Raw genomic sequence first — 17,717 nt, forward strand, 5'->3', positions numbered from 1 at the left:
TGCGTGTTTGTTATGCTAGCTCCTAGCTCCTCTGCTAGCTCCTAGCTCCATAGAACACGCCAATACAATTCAAACACCTGATCAACACACACAATCACTCAGCCCAAAAGACCGTTCACCTAACCCAAGGTTCATAAAGCTTATATATTTTTAAAAAGTTACGTACGTGACGCGCACGTACGGTACGGTACGTGTTATGCTAGCTCCTAGCTCCTCTGCTAGCTCCTAGCTCCATAGAACACGCCAATACAATTCAAACACATGATCAACACACACAATCACTCAGCCCAAAAGACCGTTCACCTAACCCAAGGTTCATAAAGCTTATATATTTTAAAAAAGTTACGTACATACGCAAAAAAAAAGCCAAAGCTGCATACTCACAGTAGCACGTCTGCGTCTTTGTCATCCAAATCAAAGTAATCCTGGTAAGAGTCTGTGTTGTCCCAGTTCTCTACAGGCGTCTGTGTATCCAAATCAAAAGTCCTCCTGGTTAGAGTCTCTGTTATCCGAGTTCTTCCATCTTGACTGCATCTTTCGGGAATGTAAACAAAGAAGCGCCGGCTGTGTACTGTTGTGGCTGACTACGTTCGAAAAATACGTCCATTTCGCACCGACAACTTTCTTCTTTGCTTGCTCGGCTTCCTTCTCCATAATGCAATGAACATGATTGAAACAGATTCACGAACACAGATGTCCAGAATACTGTGGAATTATGAAATGAAAACAGAGCTTTTTCGTATCGGCTTCAATGTGGAAGGCATACCCGTGTTCGCCGGGCTACGTCACACGCATACGTCATCCTCAGAGGCGTTTCGAACCGGAAGTTTAGCGGCAAATTTAAAATGTCACTTTATAAGTTAACCCGGCCGTATTGGCATGTGTTATAATGTTAAGATTTCATCATTGATATATAAACTATCAGACTGCGTGGTCGGTAGTAGTGGGTTTCAGTAGGCCTTTAAGGATGGCTATGGAAAACGAAACTAAAACTGAACTGGCTACAAAGTAAACAAAAACAGAATGCTGGACGACAGCAAAGACTTGCGTGTGGAGCAGACGGCGTCCACAAAGTACATCCGTGCATGACATGACAATCAACAATTTCCACACAAAGAGGGATAGCGTCCGCACAACAGTCTTGATTGCTAAAACAAAGCAGGTGCGGGGAATAGCGCTCAAAGGAAGACATGGAACTGCTACAGGGAAAATAGCAACAAAACAGAAAAAGCCACCAAAATAGGAGCGCGAGACACTACACACAGGAAAACACCAAAAAACTCCAAATAAGTCACGGCGTGATGTGACAGGTCGGGACACTTACTTTGAGACAAGAACTATAGTGATGCATGGTTGGTTCTGGTTTGAATTCACATCCAACAATTGCAACAATGACTTTTTACTGTCAATATCAACTACTGAGTTTACATTTTTTATGTTTTCTGCTGGTGGTGTGCCACCGCATTTTTTTTTTTCAATGAACAAAAATGTGCCTTTGCTCCAAAAAGGTGGAAAAACACTGCTCTACAAGGCTGCAGCTTGCGTGAAGTGGAGAGTTCGCCTTAACAACAACACAGCTGCCGTGACGAGAAAACGGGCTTTTTGCTGCATTGCACCTGTGCAAAGCCCCCGAACTTCACACGGTCCCACCGGGGACGAGACTGAGCTTACCTGGTTACATGGTCGTCTTCACACCCTGCCCATCATCTTGTTTGAAGGCAACAAAACGAAGAGTAACTAGTTGAAATCTGCTGCCATATGTCAGTGAGGGGGGAAAAGACGAGGGTGGTTTTTTTCTCCCTTTTCTTTTGAGTGCTGTATGACCCGCAGAGAGAGAGTGAGAGCGGGGAAAGACGTCTTACCTGCCGGAGGAGGGTGACGGGGAAGCCGGCGAGGGAGCTCCGGGGGCCGGGGAGAGGAGCCAGCTAATGCCGGGGATCCGTGACAAGTGTGTGGGCTGCTCGCTGGTGCGCCTCGGCACTGTGTGAGTACACACACCCACTGGCAGGGTGTTCCTGGATGAGGGGGCGTGGTGAGTGTGTGTCCATATTCTCTCATTGAAGCCCAAAGATTCTGCCGGGGAAAAAAATCCCTCTAAATATTGTCATGTATTCAGCTCTTATTATAATGAATAATAATAATATTTTGGCATTATTCATTTAACACAAATAATGCATCTTGCATGTAAAATGCGTGGAACAATTCGATACTCTTCCTCTAAATCGGGGGTCGGCAACCCGCGGCTCTAGAGCCGCATGCGGCTCTTTAGCGCCGCCCTAGTGGCTCTCTGGAGATTTTTCAAAAATGTATGAAGAATGGAAAAAGATGAGGGGGAAAAAAATCTATTTTTTTGTTTAGTATGGTTTCTGTAGGAGGACAAACATGACACAAACCTCCCTAATTGTTATAAATCACACTGCTTATATTAAACATGCTTCACTGATTCGAGTATTTGGCGAGCGCCGTTTTGTCCTACTAATTTTGGCGGTCCTTGAACTCACCGTATAGTTTGTTTACATGTGTAACTTTCTCCGACTTTCTAGGACGTGTTTTATGCCACTTCTTTTTCTGTCTCATTTTGTCCACCACACTTTTAACGTTGTGCATGAGTGCACAAAGGTGAGTTTTGTTGATGTTATTGACTTGTGTGGAGTGCTAATCAGACATATTTGGTCACTGCATGACTGCAAGCTAATCGATGCTAACATGCTATTTAGGCTAGCGATATGTACATATTGCATCATTATGCCTCATTTGTAGCTATATTTGAGCTCATTTAGTTTCCTTTAAGTCCTCTTAATTAAATGTATATCTCATGACACATGTAATATGGCTTTTAACTTTTTGCGGCTCCAGACAGATGTGTTTTTGTATTTTTGGTCCAATATGGCTCTTTCAACATTTTGGGTTGCCGACCCCTGCTCTAAATGGTAGTATAGGTACTAGTGTTGTAACGATACCAATATTTTGGGACCGGTACCGGTACTAAAATTATTTGTCAAAGACTCGAGTCATATCAAAGACTCGAGTCATACCAAAGACTATAAAAATGGGACCCATTACCTCCCTGCTTGGCACTCAGCATCAAGGGTTGCAATTGGGGGTTAAATCACCAAAAATTATTCCCGGGCGCGGCCACCGCTGCTGCTCACTGCTCCCCTCACCTCCCAGGGGGTGATCAAGGGTGATGGGTCAAATGCAGAGAATAATTTCACCACACCTGGTGTGTGTGTGACAATCATTGGTACTTTAACTTTAACTTTAACTTTCGGTACTTTTCGGTACTTTTCTAAATAAAGGGGACCACAAAAAATTGCAATATTGGCTTTATTTTAACAAAAAATCTTACGGTACATTAAACATATGTTTCTTATTGCAAGTTAAATAAAATAGTGAACATACAAGACAACTTGTCTTTTATTAGTAAGTAAGCAAACAAAGGCTCCTAATTTAGCTGCTGACATATGCAGTAACATACTGTGTCATTTTCCATTCTTTTATTTTGTCAACATTATTAAGGACAGGTGGTGGAAAATGAATTATTAATCTACTTTTTCATTTACTGTTAATATCTGCTTACTTTCTCTTTTAACATGTTCTATCTACACTTCTGTTCAAATGTAATATTCATTTATTCTTCTGTTGTTTGATACTTTACATTAGTTTTGGATGATACCACAAATTTGGGTATCAATCCGATACCAAGTAGTTACAAGCTCATACATTGGTCATATTCAGAGTCCTCATGTGTCCAGGGACATATTTCCTGAGTTCATAAACATAATATACATTTTTTTTAAACGAAAGATGATGTTGTGATGCCAAAAAATATTGACATAATCATAGTAGTATCGACTAGATACGCTACTGTACTTGCTATCATTTTCAGAGGCGGTATACTACCGAATAAGATTCATTAGTATCGCGGGACTATACTAATACCGGTATACCGTACAACCCTAATTCAAACACAGTGTTACTGTTCAAACTGTGTGCAATGTTACAGTGGCCAAAAATATTAAATATACTTAACCTCAGCCATGTTTTTGATGAATGCTTAAGACTACAACGCTACTGTGTTTTAATGTTGGTCATTATGGTGGTACTTGGAGAGCCAAGTTTTTTCTTAGGTGGTACTTTGTGAAAAAACTTTGCAAACCAGTGATAGTGATAGCGATTCAGATAGTGGTAGCTGTCGTTGAATGTATATTTTATCATAACAACATGACTGCTAATTATTTGTTACTTTTCTTGGACTACTTTAGTATGTGTTCATGTGCTCCCTGCACCTACGTGTTGACGAGACAGAGTGAGTGACAGCCGTAAGCACAAATTATTTTAGTTCGGGATGGAATTTTAAATACATTACATAAACTTCCATCCATCCATCCATTTTCTACCGCTTGTCCCTATCGGGGTAAAGGGGGGTGCTGGAGTCTATCCTAGCTGCACAAGTCACCACCTCATCGCAGGGATAATTACATAAACCTATATAATAAAAAACAAAATCTGTCTATCCATCTATTCGCTAGCCAATGGTGTTCTTGTTGTATATTTTTGTTTAAAAAATGTAACTATGAACAAGTTGCAAACAGCCTCTTTAACTAGAAAGTGGTTCGATGGCAGTATCTACAGGGGGAAAGAGTTCTGCAGATATTAAACATCTGGCGGCACGCTGGCTCCATCTAGTGGTAAGCAGTAACACCAGCGATTTAGGAAAAAATAAGTGCAGTTTGAAATAATAACACGAATATGCATTCAACTTTTAACTGTTAAAGTGAGATTTAAATTAAATATGTATTTTCAGAAATATTATGTTTAACTCACCTCATTCGCCACAAGCTAATCCTTCCAAGAATAGGGGGAAAAAATATGTTAATACTAGAAAGAAACATCAGAGATTATTTAAATGATGTACACAAATAAACTGAGTTATTGTGCAGAAATATGAGGAAATAACTACAAATGTGCGCTACATTCGTTAACCGTGTTACAAAAAAGATCAATTAGACTGATACATAATGTTGGATATAGAGAACATACAAACCCTTTATTTATTGAGTCAAAAATATTAAAGTTCGATGATTTGGTAAAATTGCAAACAGCTAAATTTATGTACAAAGCAAACTACAACCTGCTACCAAACAATGCACAACAATTCTTCTCAACTAAATAGGATAATAACCTTAGAGGAAAATCTGATTTAAAACATTTGTATGCACGTACAACACTTAGAACCTTTAGCATATCAGTATGTGGAATTAGATTATGGAATGGATTAAGTAAAGAAGTTAAACATTGTACTAACATGATCCAGTTTAAGAGGTTGTTCAAATTAATAGTGTTTACAAAGTACAAAGAAGAAGAATTATGACAAATACTTTCAACCTTACTGAAAATAAGATATTCTTCATCTCAGTATGTTAATAATGACTGACTTAATGAATTACATATTACAAAACTGTTGTATAACTCATTCACGGATGTCATTTTACTATAAAAAGGTCAGTAAATGAATGTATATATTTGTAAACGCTCCGACGTGGTAAAGGGGTAGGGTTTAAATAAGCTTCACTTCTTCCCACTCCTTTTCGGACATGGTGTAAAGAGAAATGATATGAAATTGTGTGATGTATTATGCTGTAAGTGTGTTAATGTTCGAAATAAACTCAAAGAAATGCGATGAGGTGGCGACTTGTCCAGGGTGTACCCCGCCTTCCGCCCGATCGTAGCTGAGATAGGCTCCAGCGCCCCCCGCGACCCCGAAGGGAATAAGCGGTAGTAAATGGATGGATGGAAAGAAAGAAACCGCTAGAGGTCGCCGTAGTGAAGACTGACTATTAGCAGTTTGTGTTATCTCTTTTCTGCACTCGTTGGTTTGGACAGGAACAACATTACGACAAGCGGTCCTGCTGATAAAACCAACCCAGGCTGAAATGGAGGAATATAACTCTGGCGAAGAGGTACGGCTGGTGACATTTACCTGCATTTTAAGACCGCTAGCAGTTAACATGACCAGGGTGTGTGTGGCGAGGAGGAGCGAGTTTGGGTTTGCTAGTTTGCTGTACGACAGGATTATATTTCTAATCGCTATGACATAATTGTGTCTCACCTTGATGACGTCAGAGTGTTCTCCTGACTAGTTGTACGTGATTTAATAGACCCTTTGCAACCTCAGTATACTATTGGCTAAGTTTTATATCCATAAATGTAAGTTTCTCAATACCCGACCTGTTTTTTGTGCCTTTAAAAAAGAATTAGAACTCTACTTTAAAACACTCTCTACCTCTAACAACCAACAAACTGAAAACTATGATGCTGTGTTCCAAATTTGAATTATTTACGGAATTTGTGTGAGCCTATGGCTTTACATTTTGTTATAAATATATATCCATCCATCCATCTTCTTCCGCTTATCCGAGGTCGGGTCGCGGGGGCAGCAGCCTAAGCAGGGAAGCCCAGACTTCCCTCTCCCCAGCCACTTCGTCCAGGCGTTCCCAGGCCAGCCGGGAGAGATAGTCTTCCCAACGTGTCCTGGGTCTTCCCCGTGGCCTCCTACCGGTCGGACGTGCCCGAAACACCTCCATAGGGAGGCGTTCGGGTGGCATCCTGACCAGATGCCTGAACCATATATATAAATTGCATTCTATTTTAGTTACTTTATTGAGTTTACAACCACCTGGCGCTGTTTTGTACTGTTTGTGTACTATTGCTGTACTTGCTTTGTTTATTATTATTTCTTGATTGTATTCATAGAATACAATCATTGTGTTCATATTATAAATAAAGGTTCATAAAATAAAAAAATACATTTAAAAAAAAATTGATTTAATACAGCAATCAAATGTTCTTGAGCAATGCATAAAATTACGTTTTGGAAAAAACTTTGGGAATAAAAGTAAAAATCAGTTATAAACATCAAAAGGTGGAAAATATATGATTTTCTGCTAAGTTAATTTAATATGTTTGCTCCAAAGTGGGTGGTACGAGTTCCATTCACACGCTGTGTTTTTCTTATAGGTGCTCTTCAATGCTGATGACGCCAGTAACAACATTAAAGAGGTATAAAAGATAACAATTTCTGTAATGATAAATATTGTACTATTAAAGGGGAACTGCACTTTTTTTTTTAATGTTGTCTATTGTTCACAATCCTTATGAGAGACAAGAAGACAAAATGTGTATTTTGAAGTCTAACATGTAAAAATTGGCTTGTTCTAGGTGGCTAGCAACGGCTACCACTAAATCACTTTAAAATGCATTCTAAAACCACCAACAATTCTTAATTTACTTTCCGTAATCTGTATAATACTAAAGCTGTAGCATAGGGGTGTAACGGTACGTGTATTCGTATTGAACCGTTTCGGTACGGGGGGTTCGGTTCGGAGGTGTACCGAACGAGTTTCCACACGAACATATAAAGTAGCCGCCTAAGCTAAAATCTTAACAAGCTGCTCCGCTTCCTTCCGCCTGTCCCTGTCAGTACTCTACACAGCACCCAGCGTTGTCCCACCCACACAACCATCTGATTGGTTACAAACAGAGTGGTAACAGCCAATCAGCAGTGCGTATTCAGAGCGGTAACAGCCAATCAGCAGTGCGTATTCAGAGTGGTAACAGCCAATCAGCAGTGCGTATTCAGAGCGCATGTAGTCAGTGCTTAGCGTTTAGCAGGAAAGCATCAGGCAGCGGACTCTCCCCAAATTATAATAAACACCTCCCAGTCCACTACTAGTAACATCACCATGAGCCCGTTGACGTTCTAGAAATATAAACTGCAGCTCAGTTCGCTCGCTCGCAGTCCTGGCTTGAGGTGAAGGCTAATTCTCTTTTAGCGTAACGTTAGCTCATTTTGCAGTGTGTGTAAGTGTGTGTGTGTGTGTGTGTGTGTGTGTGTGTGTGTGTGTGTGTGTGTGTGTGTGTGTGTGTGTGTGTTTGTGTGTATGTGTGTGTGTGTGTGTGTTACGGACAGCAAAGCCCTGTCTGTCTGTTATTTCACTTTACCTTTTTCTGTGTTGATTAAGCTGTGTTGAAGCAGCAAAAAAGGACATTATGTTAAATGAAGAGTTTCAGTCTCTGATAGTTGATATAATAATGTAACTGCATCATAAAGCCTACATGAACTCCATGGTGTTCAGGGATGAATTGTCTCTCCTATTGCTATTGTACTATTTTTTCAGCTATAGTTACATTAATCCTTAGTAATGGAGCAGCCTAGTTTTGAATGGCAGGGTCCCTGCTATTACATGTTGATAAAAATATAACATTTACATAATACAAATCAACTACAGGCTTCCCAAATGCTGTAATAAATTAAGCATGATGAGTTGACTTGAAACTGTTTAATGTTGCACTTTTTATAAGTAGAAGAAAAGTTTTGTCATTTTATTTAATCTGAGCAACAACTTGAGGCAGTTTAATGTTGATTAACGTGGGCAGAATTATTGTAGTGTTCCCAATGTTAAAAGGATAAAGCCATTGTTTACAAATTTGGTTAATAACCCAAAAATGTATATTTTGTTGTTTTCTTACTGTACCAAAAATGAACCGAACCGTGACCTCTAAACCGACGTATGTACCGAACCAAAATGTTTGTGTACCGTTACATCCCTACTGTAGCGTCATTGTTATTGTAAGAGCGACCACGGAATAACTCTTTTTTTTCCAGCGTAGTAACACACCGGCATGCTTTAGTATTAACCGTAACAACTAGCTACGGCAAGAGATAAGCTAGCTTATAAATCAGCCCCCGAATCGTGTTTGAGTTTGTAATGTTAACACACTGCGACTGGACACCAATCTGTACTGAGTGAAAAACTTACTGAAAAATATATTACTTACCTAGGCCTTTAAATTCCCTAAGGAACATAGGCCATTGATGAAACTCCTCCATCCCCTTCGGTCTTGTGCCCTCCGCTCCAGTTGTTGCCATGACAGCCCTTGCGCCTTCATCTCCTGCTCTGTGGTTCTTCTCCAGGTGGCTCTAGGCCTTCCTCCCTTCCTCTTGCCTTGCGGGTTCCATGTTAGAGCATGTTTCGTGATTGATCTATTGTGTCTACGCAGTGTGTGACCAATCCAGTTCCATTTCCTCCTCCTGATTTGTGTTTCTATTGTGTCTTGTCTAGTGAGGTCCCACAGGTTGGCATTGGAGATGGTGTTAGGCCAGCAGATACCTAGGAGGCAGCGGTTGAAGAATGTCTGTATTTTGTTGAGTATGTTGGCGATGATTTTCCAGGTTTCTGAACTATAGAGTAAGGTGGATTTGACGTTTGAGTTGATGATTTGCAGTTTGGTCTTGAGGGATATGTTTTTTGCTTTACCAGATTTTATTTAGAATAATGAATGTGGTCCTTGCTTTTCCAATTCTGGCACTGACATCCTCCTCCGTTCCTCCGTCCACAGCAATAATGCTTCCTAGGTATATAAAGGTGGCAACCTCGTTTAACTGATTATGATCCATGTTTATTGGGGAGTTGTTCTTGTTGTCGATACGCATTAACTTAGTTTTTGATGTGTTGATTTTGAGTCCAAGCGAAGCAGCTGTTGTTTCCAGTTTGCATGATTTATCCTGCATATGTTGGTGTGTGTGTGCTAGGAGTGCTAAATCAGTGCTAAATCATCAGCAAAATCCAGGTCTTCCAACTGCTCGGTCAGGCTCCACTGTACGCCGGTTCGGTTATTGCTTGTTGTTTGTGTCATGGTCCAGTCTATACAGAGGGTCTCGACAGCGTATGTAGTTATAACAACAGGCATGATGTGCTGCGTGTGTCAAGATCAATTTTATAGTGAGTCACTCGATGGAAAGTTGTGCGTTTGGTCCAGCTGGCCGGGGACGCATTTTCCGGTTTAGTTTGGGTAAGCACACTATTTATTTTGAAACAGCTTGGCTCCAAGGTCTCTCTCGGCTTCCGTCCGCTCCGACGTTTCACCCTTCCTTTGTGCTCGCTTCTTGAAGCAGCAGTTCATCCTTGGTATGTTCAGGTTAAAAAAGATAAGGTTGAGAATTCTTAGTCATCTTCATTGTCTGTTACCAAGTCTGCCATGATTAGAGAACACTCACGTTTTTTTCCGTAAGTAAGAACACACCTTTGTTGCTGGAAATCGGAAGTGCGCTGCTATGGAAACGGAAATAAATGCACTGAAGAAAGATGTCCTGGCAATGCTTGAAATGACCAAAATAAGGTTAATATTGTACATATTACATAGTGTTATGGATGTGTCTGTTACTCCATTGTATTTATACATATATATATATATATATATATATATACACACTTACAGTGTGTATATAAAACGTTGATGGAGGGTTTGGGAGTTGTTTTAGAGGGCTTTGAAGGCTACAACGGTGACTCCCATTAGCCGCATCTTCCAAACGTTTCTTTAAAATCCTAAAAAAAACAACAACATATTTGTTCTCGTCTCTCATGATTGTGAACGGTAGGCAAAATTTCTAAAAAGTGCAGTTGTTTTCTTGTTTCAGTGCATCGAGGGCGTCATCGGCGGTACGGACTACAGCCAAAGTAAAGTAAACCAGTGGACCGCCAGCATTGTGGAACAGTCTTTGACTCATCTCGTCAAACAAGTCAAACCTTTCAAGTACATAGGTACAACATAAGGTGCATAATCATGCATGTTGCGTTGGCGCGGCTCACTCAAAGTGGGTGTTTGGGTTATGTTTTAGTTAACTGCACCATCATGCAGAAGAGCGGGGCTGGTCTCCACACGGCTAACTCCTGTTACTGGGACAACACCACGGACGGTAAGTACACAGAACACTGGTCCACTTCCAAAAAGTATTGATTTTAAAGCTATTTTTTAAATAATCAAATCCATCATCAAACAGTGGCGATCATAAATCTTTGTTGACTATATTGGCTATGTTTTAAGTCTTAACATGTTTAACCATCACATAAGTGCGAAGAGATGGAAACCACTGTATAATAAAACAAATACATATAAGAAAGTGTAATATTGCTCCTCGTGCTGTGCGTCCTCAAAAACAGCAAAGCTTCCTGTTATATTAAGCCCATTTCACTTTAACTGTGTGTTTGACTCACGACAAACCCAGAGGGCTGGGCTGTTTGTGCCATATTCAGGGAGAATATCCGCACCCACAAATTGTCATTAGTTTTTTGTTTTTTTCATCATTTGAATATGTGTCATTCAAAATGGAGATTAAAAAATTTGCCGTATTTTCCGGACCGTAGGGCGCACCGGATTATAAGGCACACTGCCGATGAATGGTCTATTTTCGATCTTTTTTCATATAAAAAGGGGCACCGGATTATAGGGCGCATTAAAGGAGTCATATTATTTTTACTTTTTTTCTAAATTGAATACACTTCCTTGTGGTCTACATAACATGTAATGGTGGTTCTTTGGTCAAACTGGATAGGATAGGATAGGATAGGTCTTTATTGTCATTGCACAAGTACAACGAAACTTTTTTTTCAGCACAAACTGTTGCATAGATGATGTTTTACAGATCATCTTCAAGTCGCTTTCTGACAGTCCCTTCCGGATGCGCCGTTTTGTGGGCGGTCTTATTTACGTGGCTCACCTTCGGCAGCGTCTTCTCCCCATCATCTTTGTTGTAGCGGTGTAGCGTGCAAGGACGGGTGCGGAAGAAGTGTCAAAAGATGGAGCTAACTGTTTTAATGACATTCAGACTTTACTTAAATCAATAACAGAGCATCATCTCCTCACCCGGAAACAACAAGTCCGGAAATGTGTCCCGTGAAAAACCGTCCGACCGAAACTCTAATAACTAAAGTTCCTTGGGTGAATTATGTAAACTCACTATACCGGTATGTTTTAGCACTTTCATGGCGAGTTTACTGACAGATAAGGTAAGAACTTTACACTACTTTATTTTAGAAATGGCAACGGCGGAGGATGAATGTCACATAACAAGAAGATAGAGAAAAAGAAGAAGCCTATCGAGTACGTCATTGGTACGGACTACAAAGGCGAACGTGCGCAAATTTTCAGGATTTATGCAGATCCCAAATACAGATCAGCAGGTACCAGAAGGTAAGAAAAGTTGCTTTTGCATAATATTGCGAAACAAAACGCCAGATAATGTGTCTTATCTTATACACACACCATAGTAATACTCGTATGTTTAATGCGCCGACAATCCACCAAGCGGAGCGGCTTCATAGCTTACCAAAGTCATACTAAAACATTTTGATAGATTTGAGCGCCGTGTGTTATGTTCTATATTTTCAATGGAACATATAAAATGTTGGTGTTGTTTACTTGAGTGATATAGACAGATAGATAGATATTCTTTTATTGATTCCTTTAGGAGAGTTCCCTCAGGAAAATTAAAAATTGCCATTATACCTCCTACCACGTATCTCTTATGTTTGACTGCCATCTACTGGTCACACTTATCATTACACCACGTACCATATAAAATTGCTTTGAGGTCGGTGAGAAAAAACTGAATAATTAGGCGCACCGGGTTATAAGGCGCACTGTCGAGTTTTAAGGAAAAAAAAGGATTTTAAGTGCGCCTTATAGTCCGGAAAACACGGTATTCATACTTTTTATCACAATCTGCAAACCACCACATAATTCAAATTCATTTATTTTATGGAACTACTTTAATTTGTGTGCAGTGACTTTGATTCTTGATAATCACAGGGGACTTAAATGTGCATGTAGATGTAGCCAATGACAGGCATGCTAAAGAACTCAGTGTTGTCCTTGAAATGTTTGGTCCAACTCAGCATGTACACAAGCCCACCCACAGCAGAGGCCACACTCTTGATTTGGTCATTACGAAGGGTCTTGCAAGTTCAAACGTTAATGTTACTGATGTTGCTTTATCAGATCATCCTGTGTTTTCTTCAACTTGTCTATTCGACCCAAAGCAGCAGTTGGGTCTGTGGCTGTTAGGGGAAGACTCATAAATGATAGAATACTGACACAGTTTGTGGAAATGATATAGGTTAGAAAACACCCCGTATGTAATGTTGATGATCTGTTGAACTCATACATCAAGTGTTGTAAAGGTTTTGGACACCATTGCTCCTGTTTAGGTTAGAATGGTTAAAAGTAGGAAAGAGGCAGCATGGAGAAATAAAGACTCGGTCTGGACACAAAAAAGGTAGTGCCGGAGAGCCAAACGGAAATAGCGCAGATCAAAGCTCCAAACTCATTATGAGATTTACAAAGAAAAGTTAAATGTGTTCAACCAGACTTTGCGTAGAAGGGAAACCTATTTTTTTGAAATAATTAAAATGTAACCACTCGTGTCCTGTTTGTAAACAGATGAAAAAACCCTCCAATTTCACTTCCAATAGAACTCATTTCCACATCAAAGTGCAATGATTTTGCAATATTCCTTCATGATAAAGTTGAAGGCATTTAATCTAATTATTTCTGGAGAACAAATAGCTAATCTGTAGCCAGCTAGTCAACTAGCGCTGGTACATTTCACTCCTGATACTGACAAAACAGTTGAAGAAATTACATACAGTTTTGAGTTAATCAACATGCTGCCTTGATAAGTTACCCACTAGATTTCTAAAAATCTGTGATGAGCAGTTTGTTACCACAATTCGCTCATCTAGTTAACATCTCACTTCGGAGTGAAACATTACCAAAGGCCCTAAAAACTGTGGTCCTTAAGCCCCTCTTAAAGAAGAGTAGTCTAAATGCCACAGTACTGAACAACTATCAGCCCATATTAAACCTGCCATTTTTTGGGCAAGTTGTAGAAAAAATGGTATACCAACAGCTTAGTGACGTTCTCCTGTTTACCAACGTGTTTGATACTTTCCAGTCAGGCTTTAGGCCCCGCCACAGCACTGAAACTGCTCTGGTCAAGGTGACTAATGATATCCGCCTGAACACAGATGGAGGAAAAGTCTCAGTCTTGGTTTTTGCTGGACCTGAGCACTGCCTTTGACACAGTTAACCATACTATCTTATCACAGAGGTTAGAAAACTTTGTGGAAATATCAGGTTCTGCTCTTAACTGGTTCAAGTCCTAAACTTTTCAAATGTTCTTGTAATCAGACAATATTTTCGGCATATTCGATGGAATTTTTACCTGACATGTTTCGACTGCCATATGCAGTCTTCTCGATCACAGGACATACTTTGTTGAAATTGGTAACTGCAGGCCCTTTTCCACCGCAGGTAAATAAAGTTCCCTTTGTTTCCACCAAAAACAAGGCGATTTAGTTCTTCAGGAAGTTTTCGGAGTTCCTGCCAGCCAGGTGGGACTTTTGTAAGATTTGTGGAACCTTATTGGGGGCGGGCTGTGCTGTCGAACGATGATTGGTTGAACACAGTTAAGGGCGTTTTTAAAACTTATTTTTCAAACACATGACCGCTAAATGACTTGTTTATTTCTTATTTCTTGTGTATTTCCATTACATCAGGCTTGACAACGGAGAGAAAGAAGAACAAAATACACTTTCGACTTGCAAGAACTTTTGTGGGGCATCTTTGTGCTGAAGAACGCTGATCAGTGTTTTTATTTAGCCGTAGTCTTTAAACTATATGCAGTTTATTGTTGTTTATCATTTTTTACAAACTTCATATAGATACGAGAGGTGGACAGACTATTTTAAACGTATTTACAGAGGAGTATGAAGCCAGACTCGAAGCAACGAGCTCAGCTTGTTACTACTCAGACTTTGCAGGATAAATGTGAAATAATTGAGGCAATACACGAGTGGAATGAAGGTAAATGTCATCAAATATTAACTGTTTACTTTATTACATGTTGTAAAAGTAGTCAGTGACATTCCATTTGTGTAGTTATTAGCCTCAACCCGAGTGAACAGAATGTTAATGCTAACGAGCCAATGCTAAAGCCGATGTGTGTGTGTGTTGTCGGCGTGAGATAAAGACTGACATTTATTATTTATCTATCGTTATTTACAGCTGAAATGATCCAAAAGTAATCACATGACCCTCATGAATTCATCATTTACTGAGGACGACTATCTGACTGTTGGACATTGACTTTTTATGAACAATTCGGTACACTTTATTTTTTAAATATCGTTTTGTATATTAGTGCTTTGTATTTCATTTACTTTTTAGTAAAATAACTCTGACCTAATAGTGTCTGTTTATTTACATGGTATCAGTGTAGAAATGTACTAAACTTTAACTAAACCACTCCTCCATGCGTATTTGTATAAACTACCCTGAACTGTGAAATGCGGTGGAAACACAAACCACACATTTCTACAGGAACCTCTAGTTTCTGGAACTACAGGTTCCAGGAACCAAAAGGGCTTTGTCCCTGACCAAATAGCTATGACCCGCAGGGTTCCTCAGGGCAAAATTTTCGATATTGTTCAACTTGTACATGCTGCCACTCGGTCAGCTCATACGCAACTTCAATGTGTCCTACCACAACTACGCAGATGACCCTCAGATCCACGTGTCACTGACGGCAGGTGAACGTCGGCCTGTTGATTCACTTTGTCGCTGTATTGAACAGATCAGTGTGTGGATGCAAAACAATTTTTCCTCAGCGAAACTCGGAAAAAATTAAAATCATTGTCCTTGGCACACAGAAGCAAAGGGAAACTATTATTAGTCACCTTAAGACCCTCTCCCTGAAACCTAATAATCAGGTTAGAAATGTACGAGTAATAATGGACTCAGACTTGAACTTTAACAGCCACATTAAGTCAATAACACCAGCAGCTTTTTACCATGTGAAAAACATTGCCAAAATCAGAGAAATAATGTCTAAATCAGACTTAGAAAGGCTAATGCATGCCTTTGTCTCCAGCAGGTTAGACTATTGTAATGGCCTTCTCACTAGGCTTTCTGAACGACCTGTAAAGCAGCTGCAGTACAGCCAAAACGCTGCTGCTCGAGTCCTGACTTGACACATGAAATACAGCCATATTAGTCCAGTATTCAGGTCACTGCTCAGAGAATAGACTTTAAACCCGCTCTCCCTGTGTACAAGTCTTTTCATAGTCTTGTGCCAAAGTACATCTCTGACATGTTAGAGACATATGAACCATCTCGAGCTCTGAGAACCTCAGGGAGTGAACTCCTATACTATATGATAGTATATATCTGTATCATGAATCAATTTAAGTGGACCTCGACTTAAACAAGTTGAAAAACTTATTCGGGTGTTACCATTTAGTGGTCAATTGTACGGAATATGTACTTGACTGTGCAACCTACTAATAAAAGTCTCTCTCTCTCCTGCTGGTGCCTAGATTCAGGATTGTACACGGTGAAACTGTGTTTCAGTTTTGTGTTCTTAAAAAATGGAATAGTCTTCCTGAAGATGTGAGACGGGCCTCAACGTTGGCAATGTTCAAATCCAGGCTGAAAACACTTTTATTTAATTGTGCATATGACAACTGAAAGTATTTTATCTCCTGTATTTGATCAGTTTTAAATTTGAGTATGATTGTTTTTATGATCATTGTATTTTCAAACTTTTATCTGAAATATGATTTATATATATTTTTTTGCCTTTTAATATTCTGTAAAGCCCTTTGAAAGGCCTTGTGTATGAATTGTGCGTTTTAAATCAAGTTTCCTTGCCTTATGTCGCTGATCTTTGGTTACTGTAGATGTTGCTTCTGTTTCTGTCTTTTAGGAAGCTGTACAGTCCGATGGGAAAACCGCACCATGTATTGCGTCGTCGGCGTCTTTGCCGTGGCTTTGCAGCCGTGACCCCATCCTAAGAACAAGGACGGTCGTCAGCTTTGGTAGTAGTTTGTTTCCAATACAGGGAAATGGAAGTAAGAATGTTCAGGGGGCAACAACGAAGCAGCGTGTTGCTCGTTTGTGTGATCACTCCCGACTTTCAGGAGTTACTTTGTGGTCAGCTAAGAATCAAACACTTGTGTAGCAATCCCTCAGCTTTATGTAAGCACTCCATCATTACATTCCTAAATAAAATAAGACTGAAACCACTGCAGGATTTAGGAAAACACACCAGAGTACTTTAAATGTCTTTATATGATACTTTAAACTTACAAAAGTATTTATTATTTACTTGTCAGAATTTGTGTAGGGGGCACCAATACATTCCTTTTTTTATTTAGTATCTACAGAAAAATAAAGGTGGATTTGTCATTATTACACAACTCTTTTTCCATTTTGTTTAGCAAAGGTTGTGTACTACTGTTATATAAACATTATATTGCCAAAAGTATTTGGCCATCTGCTTTGACTCCCATATGAACTTGAAGTGCCATCCCATTCCTAACCCATAGGGTTCAATATGATGTGGGTCCACCTTTTGCAGCTATTACAGCTTCAACTCTTCTGGGAAGGCTGTCCACAAGGTTGCGGAGTGTGTTTATAGGAATTTTCGACCATTCTTCCAAAAGCACATTGGTGAGGTCACACACTGATGTTGGTCGAGAAGGCCTGGCTCTCCGTCTCCGTTCTAATTCATCCCAAAGGTGTTCTATCGGGTTCAGGTCAGGACTCTGTGCAGGCCAGTCAAGTTCATCCACACCAGACTCTGTCATCCATGTCTTTATGGACCTGTCTTTGTGCACTGGCGCACAGTCATGTTGGAAGAGGAAGGGGCCCGCTCCAAACTGTTTCCACAAGGTTGAAAGCATGGAATTGTCCAAAATGTTTTGGTATCCTGGAACATTCAAATTTCCTTTCACTGGAACTAAGGGGCCAAGCCCAACTCCTGAAAAACAACCCCACACCATAATTCCTCCTCCACCAAATTTCACACTCGGCAC

The 17,717-nt window shown here is 40.0% G+C and overlaps 2 protein-coding genes across 8 annotated transcripts in view; one reads left to right on the top strand and one right to left on the bottom strand.

Annotated features, from left to right (window-relative positions):
• Positions 1 to 2,041, bottom strand: part of sytl5 (synaptotagmin-like 5) — a 122,421-nt gene extending 120,380 nt beyond the window's left edge. For all 5 annotated transcript variants that reach the window (XM_062068944.1, XM_062068943.1, XM_062068945.1 and 2 more), the window contains exon 1: positions 1,863 to 2,041. The gene's annotated coding sequence lies outside the window, so the exon portion shown is untranslated. The remainder of the gene's footprint in view (positions 1 to 1,862) is intronic.
• LOC133664385 (dynein light chain Tctex-type 1-like) lies at positions 2,005 to 17,086 on the top strand. 3 transcript variants are annotated; one of them, XM_062068957.1, is made up of 6 exons: positions 2,005 to 2,032; positions 5,887 to 5,963; positions 7,021 to 7,062; positions 10,481 to 10,604; positions 10,682 to 10,759; positions 16,607 to 17,084. In XM_062068957.1, exons 1-6 carry the CDS (start codon positions 2,020 to 2,022, stop codon positions 16,681 to 16,683), a joined length of 411 nt encoding a protein of 136 aa, XP_061924941.1. In that variant the 5' UTR covers positions 2,005 to 2,019; the 3' UTR covers positions 16,684 to 17,084. The 3 variants fall into 3 exon arrangements, with proteins under 3 accessions (XP_061924941.1, XP_061924942.1, XP_061924940.1); XM_062068956.1 differs by lacking the exon at positions 2,005 to 2,032 and adding an exon at positions 4,267 to 4,309; XM_062068958.1 differs by lacking the exon at positions 7,021 to 7,062 and having other exon boundaries at positions 16,607 to 17,086.
• Positions 17,087 to 17,717: the final 631 nt, after the last annotated feature.

Source organism: Entelurus aequoreus, linkage group LG14 (genome assembly GCF_033978785.1).
Source record: "Entelurus aequoreus isolate RoL-2023_Sb linkage group LG14, RoL_Eaeq_v1.1, whole genome shotgun sequence".
In the NCBI taxonomy this organism is placed as follows: Eukaryota; Metazoa; Chordata; class Actinopteri; order Syngnathiformes; family Syngnathidae; genus Entelurus; species Entelurus aequoreus.

Coding starts and splice junctions, on each gene's coding strand:
- LOC133664385 (XM_062068956.1), top strand. CDS start 4,267: ATGTGTTCATGTGCTCCCTGCACCTACGTGTTGACGAGACAGA. Junction 5,964..7,020: donor AATATAACTCTGGCGAAGAG/GTACGGCTGGTG, acceptor TTTTTCTTATAG/GTGCTCTTCAATGCTGATGA. Junction 10,760..16,606: donor CTGGGACAACACCACGGACG/GTAAGTACACAG, acceptor TCTGTCTTTTAG/GAAGCTGTACAGTCCGATGG.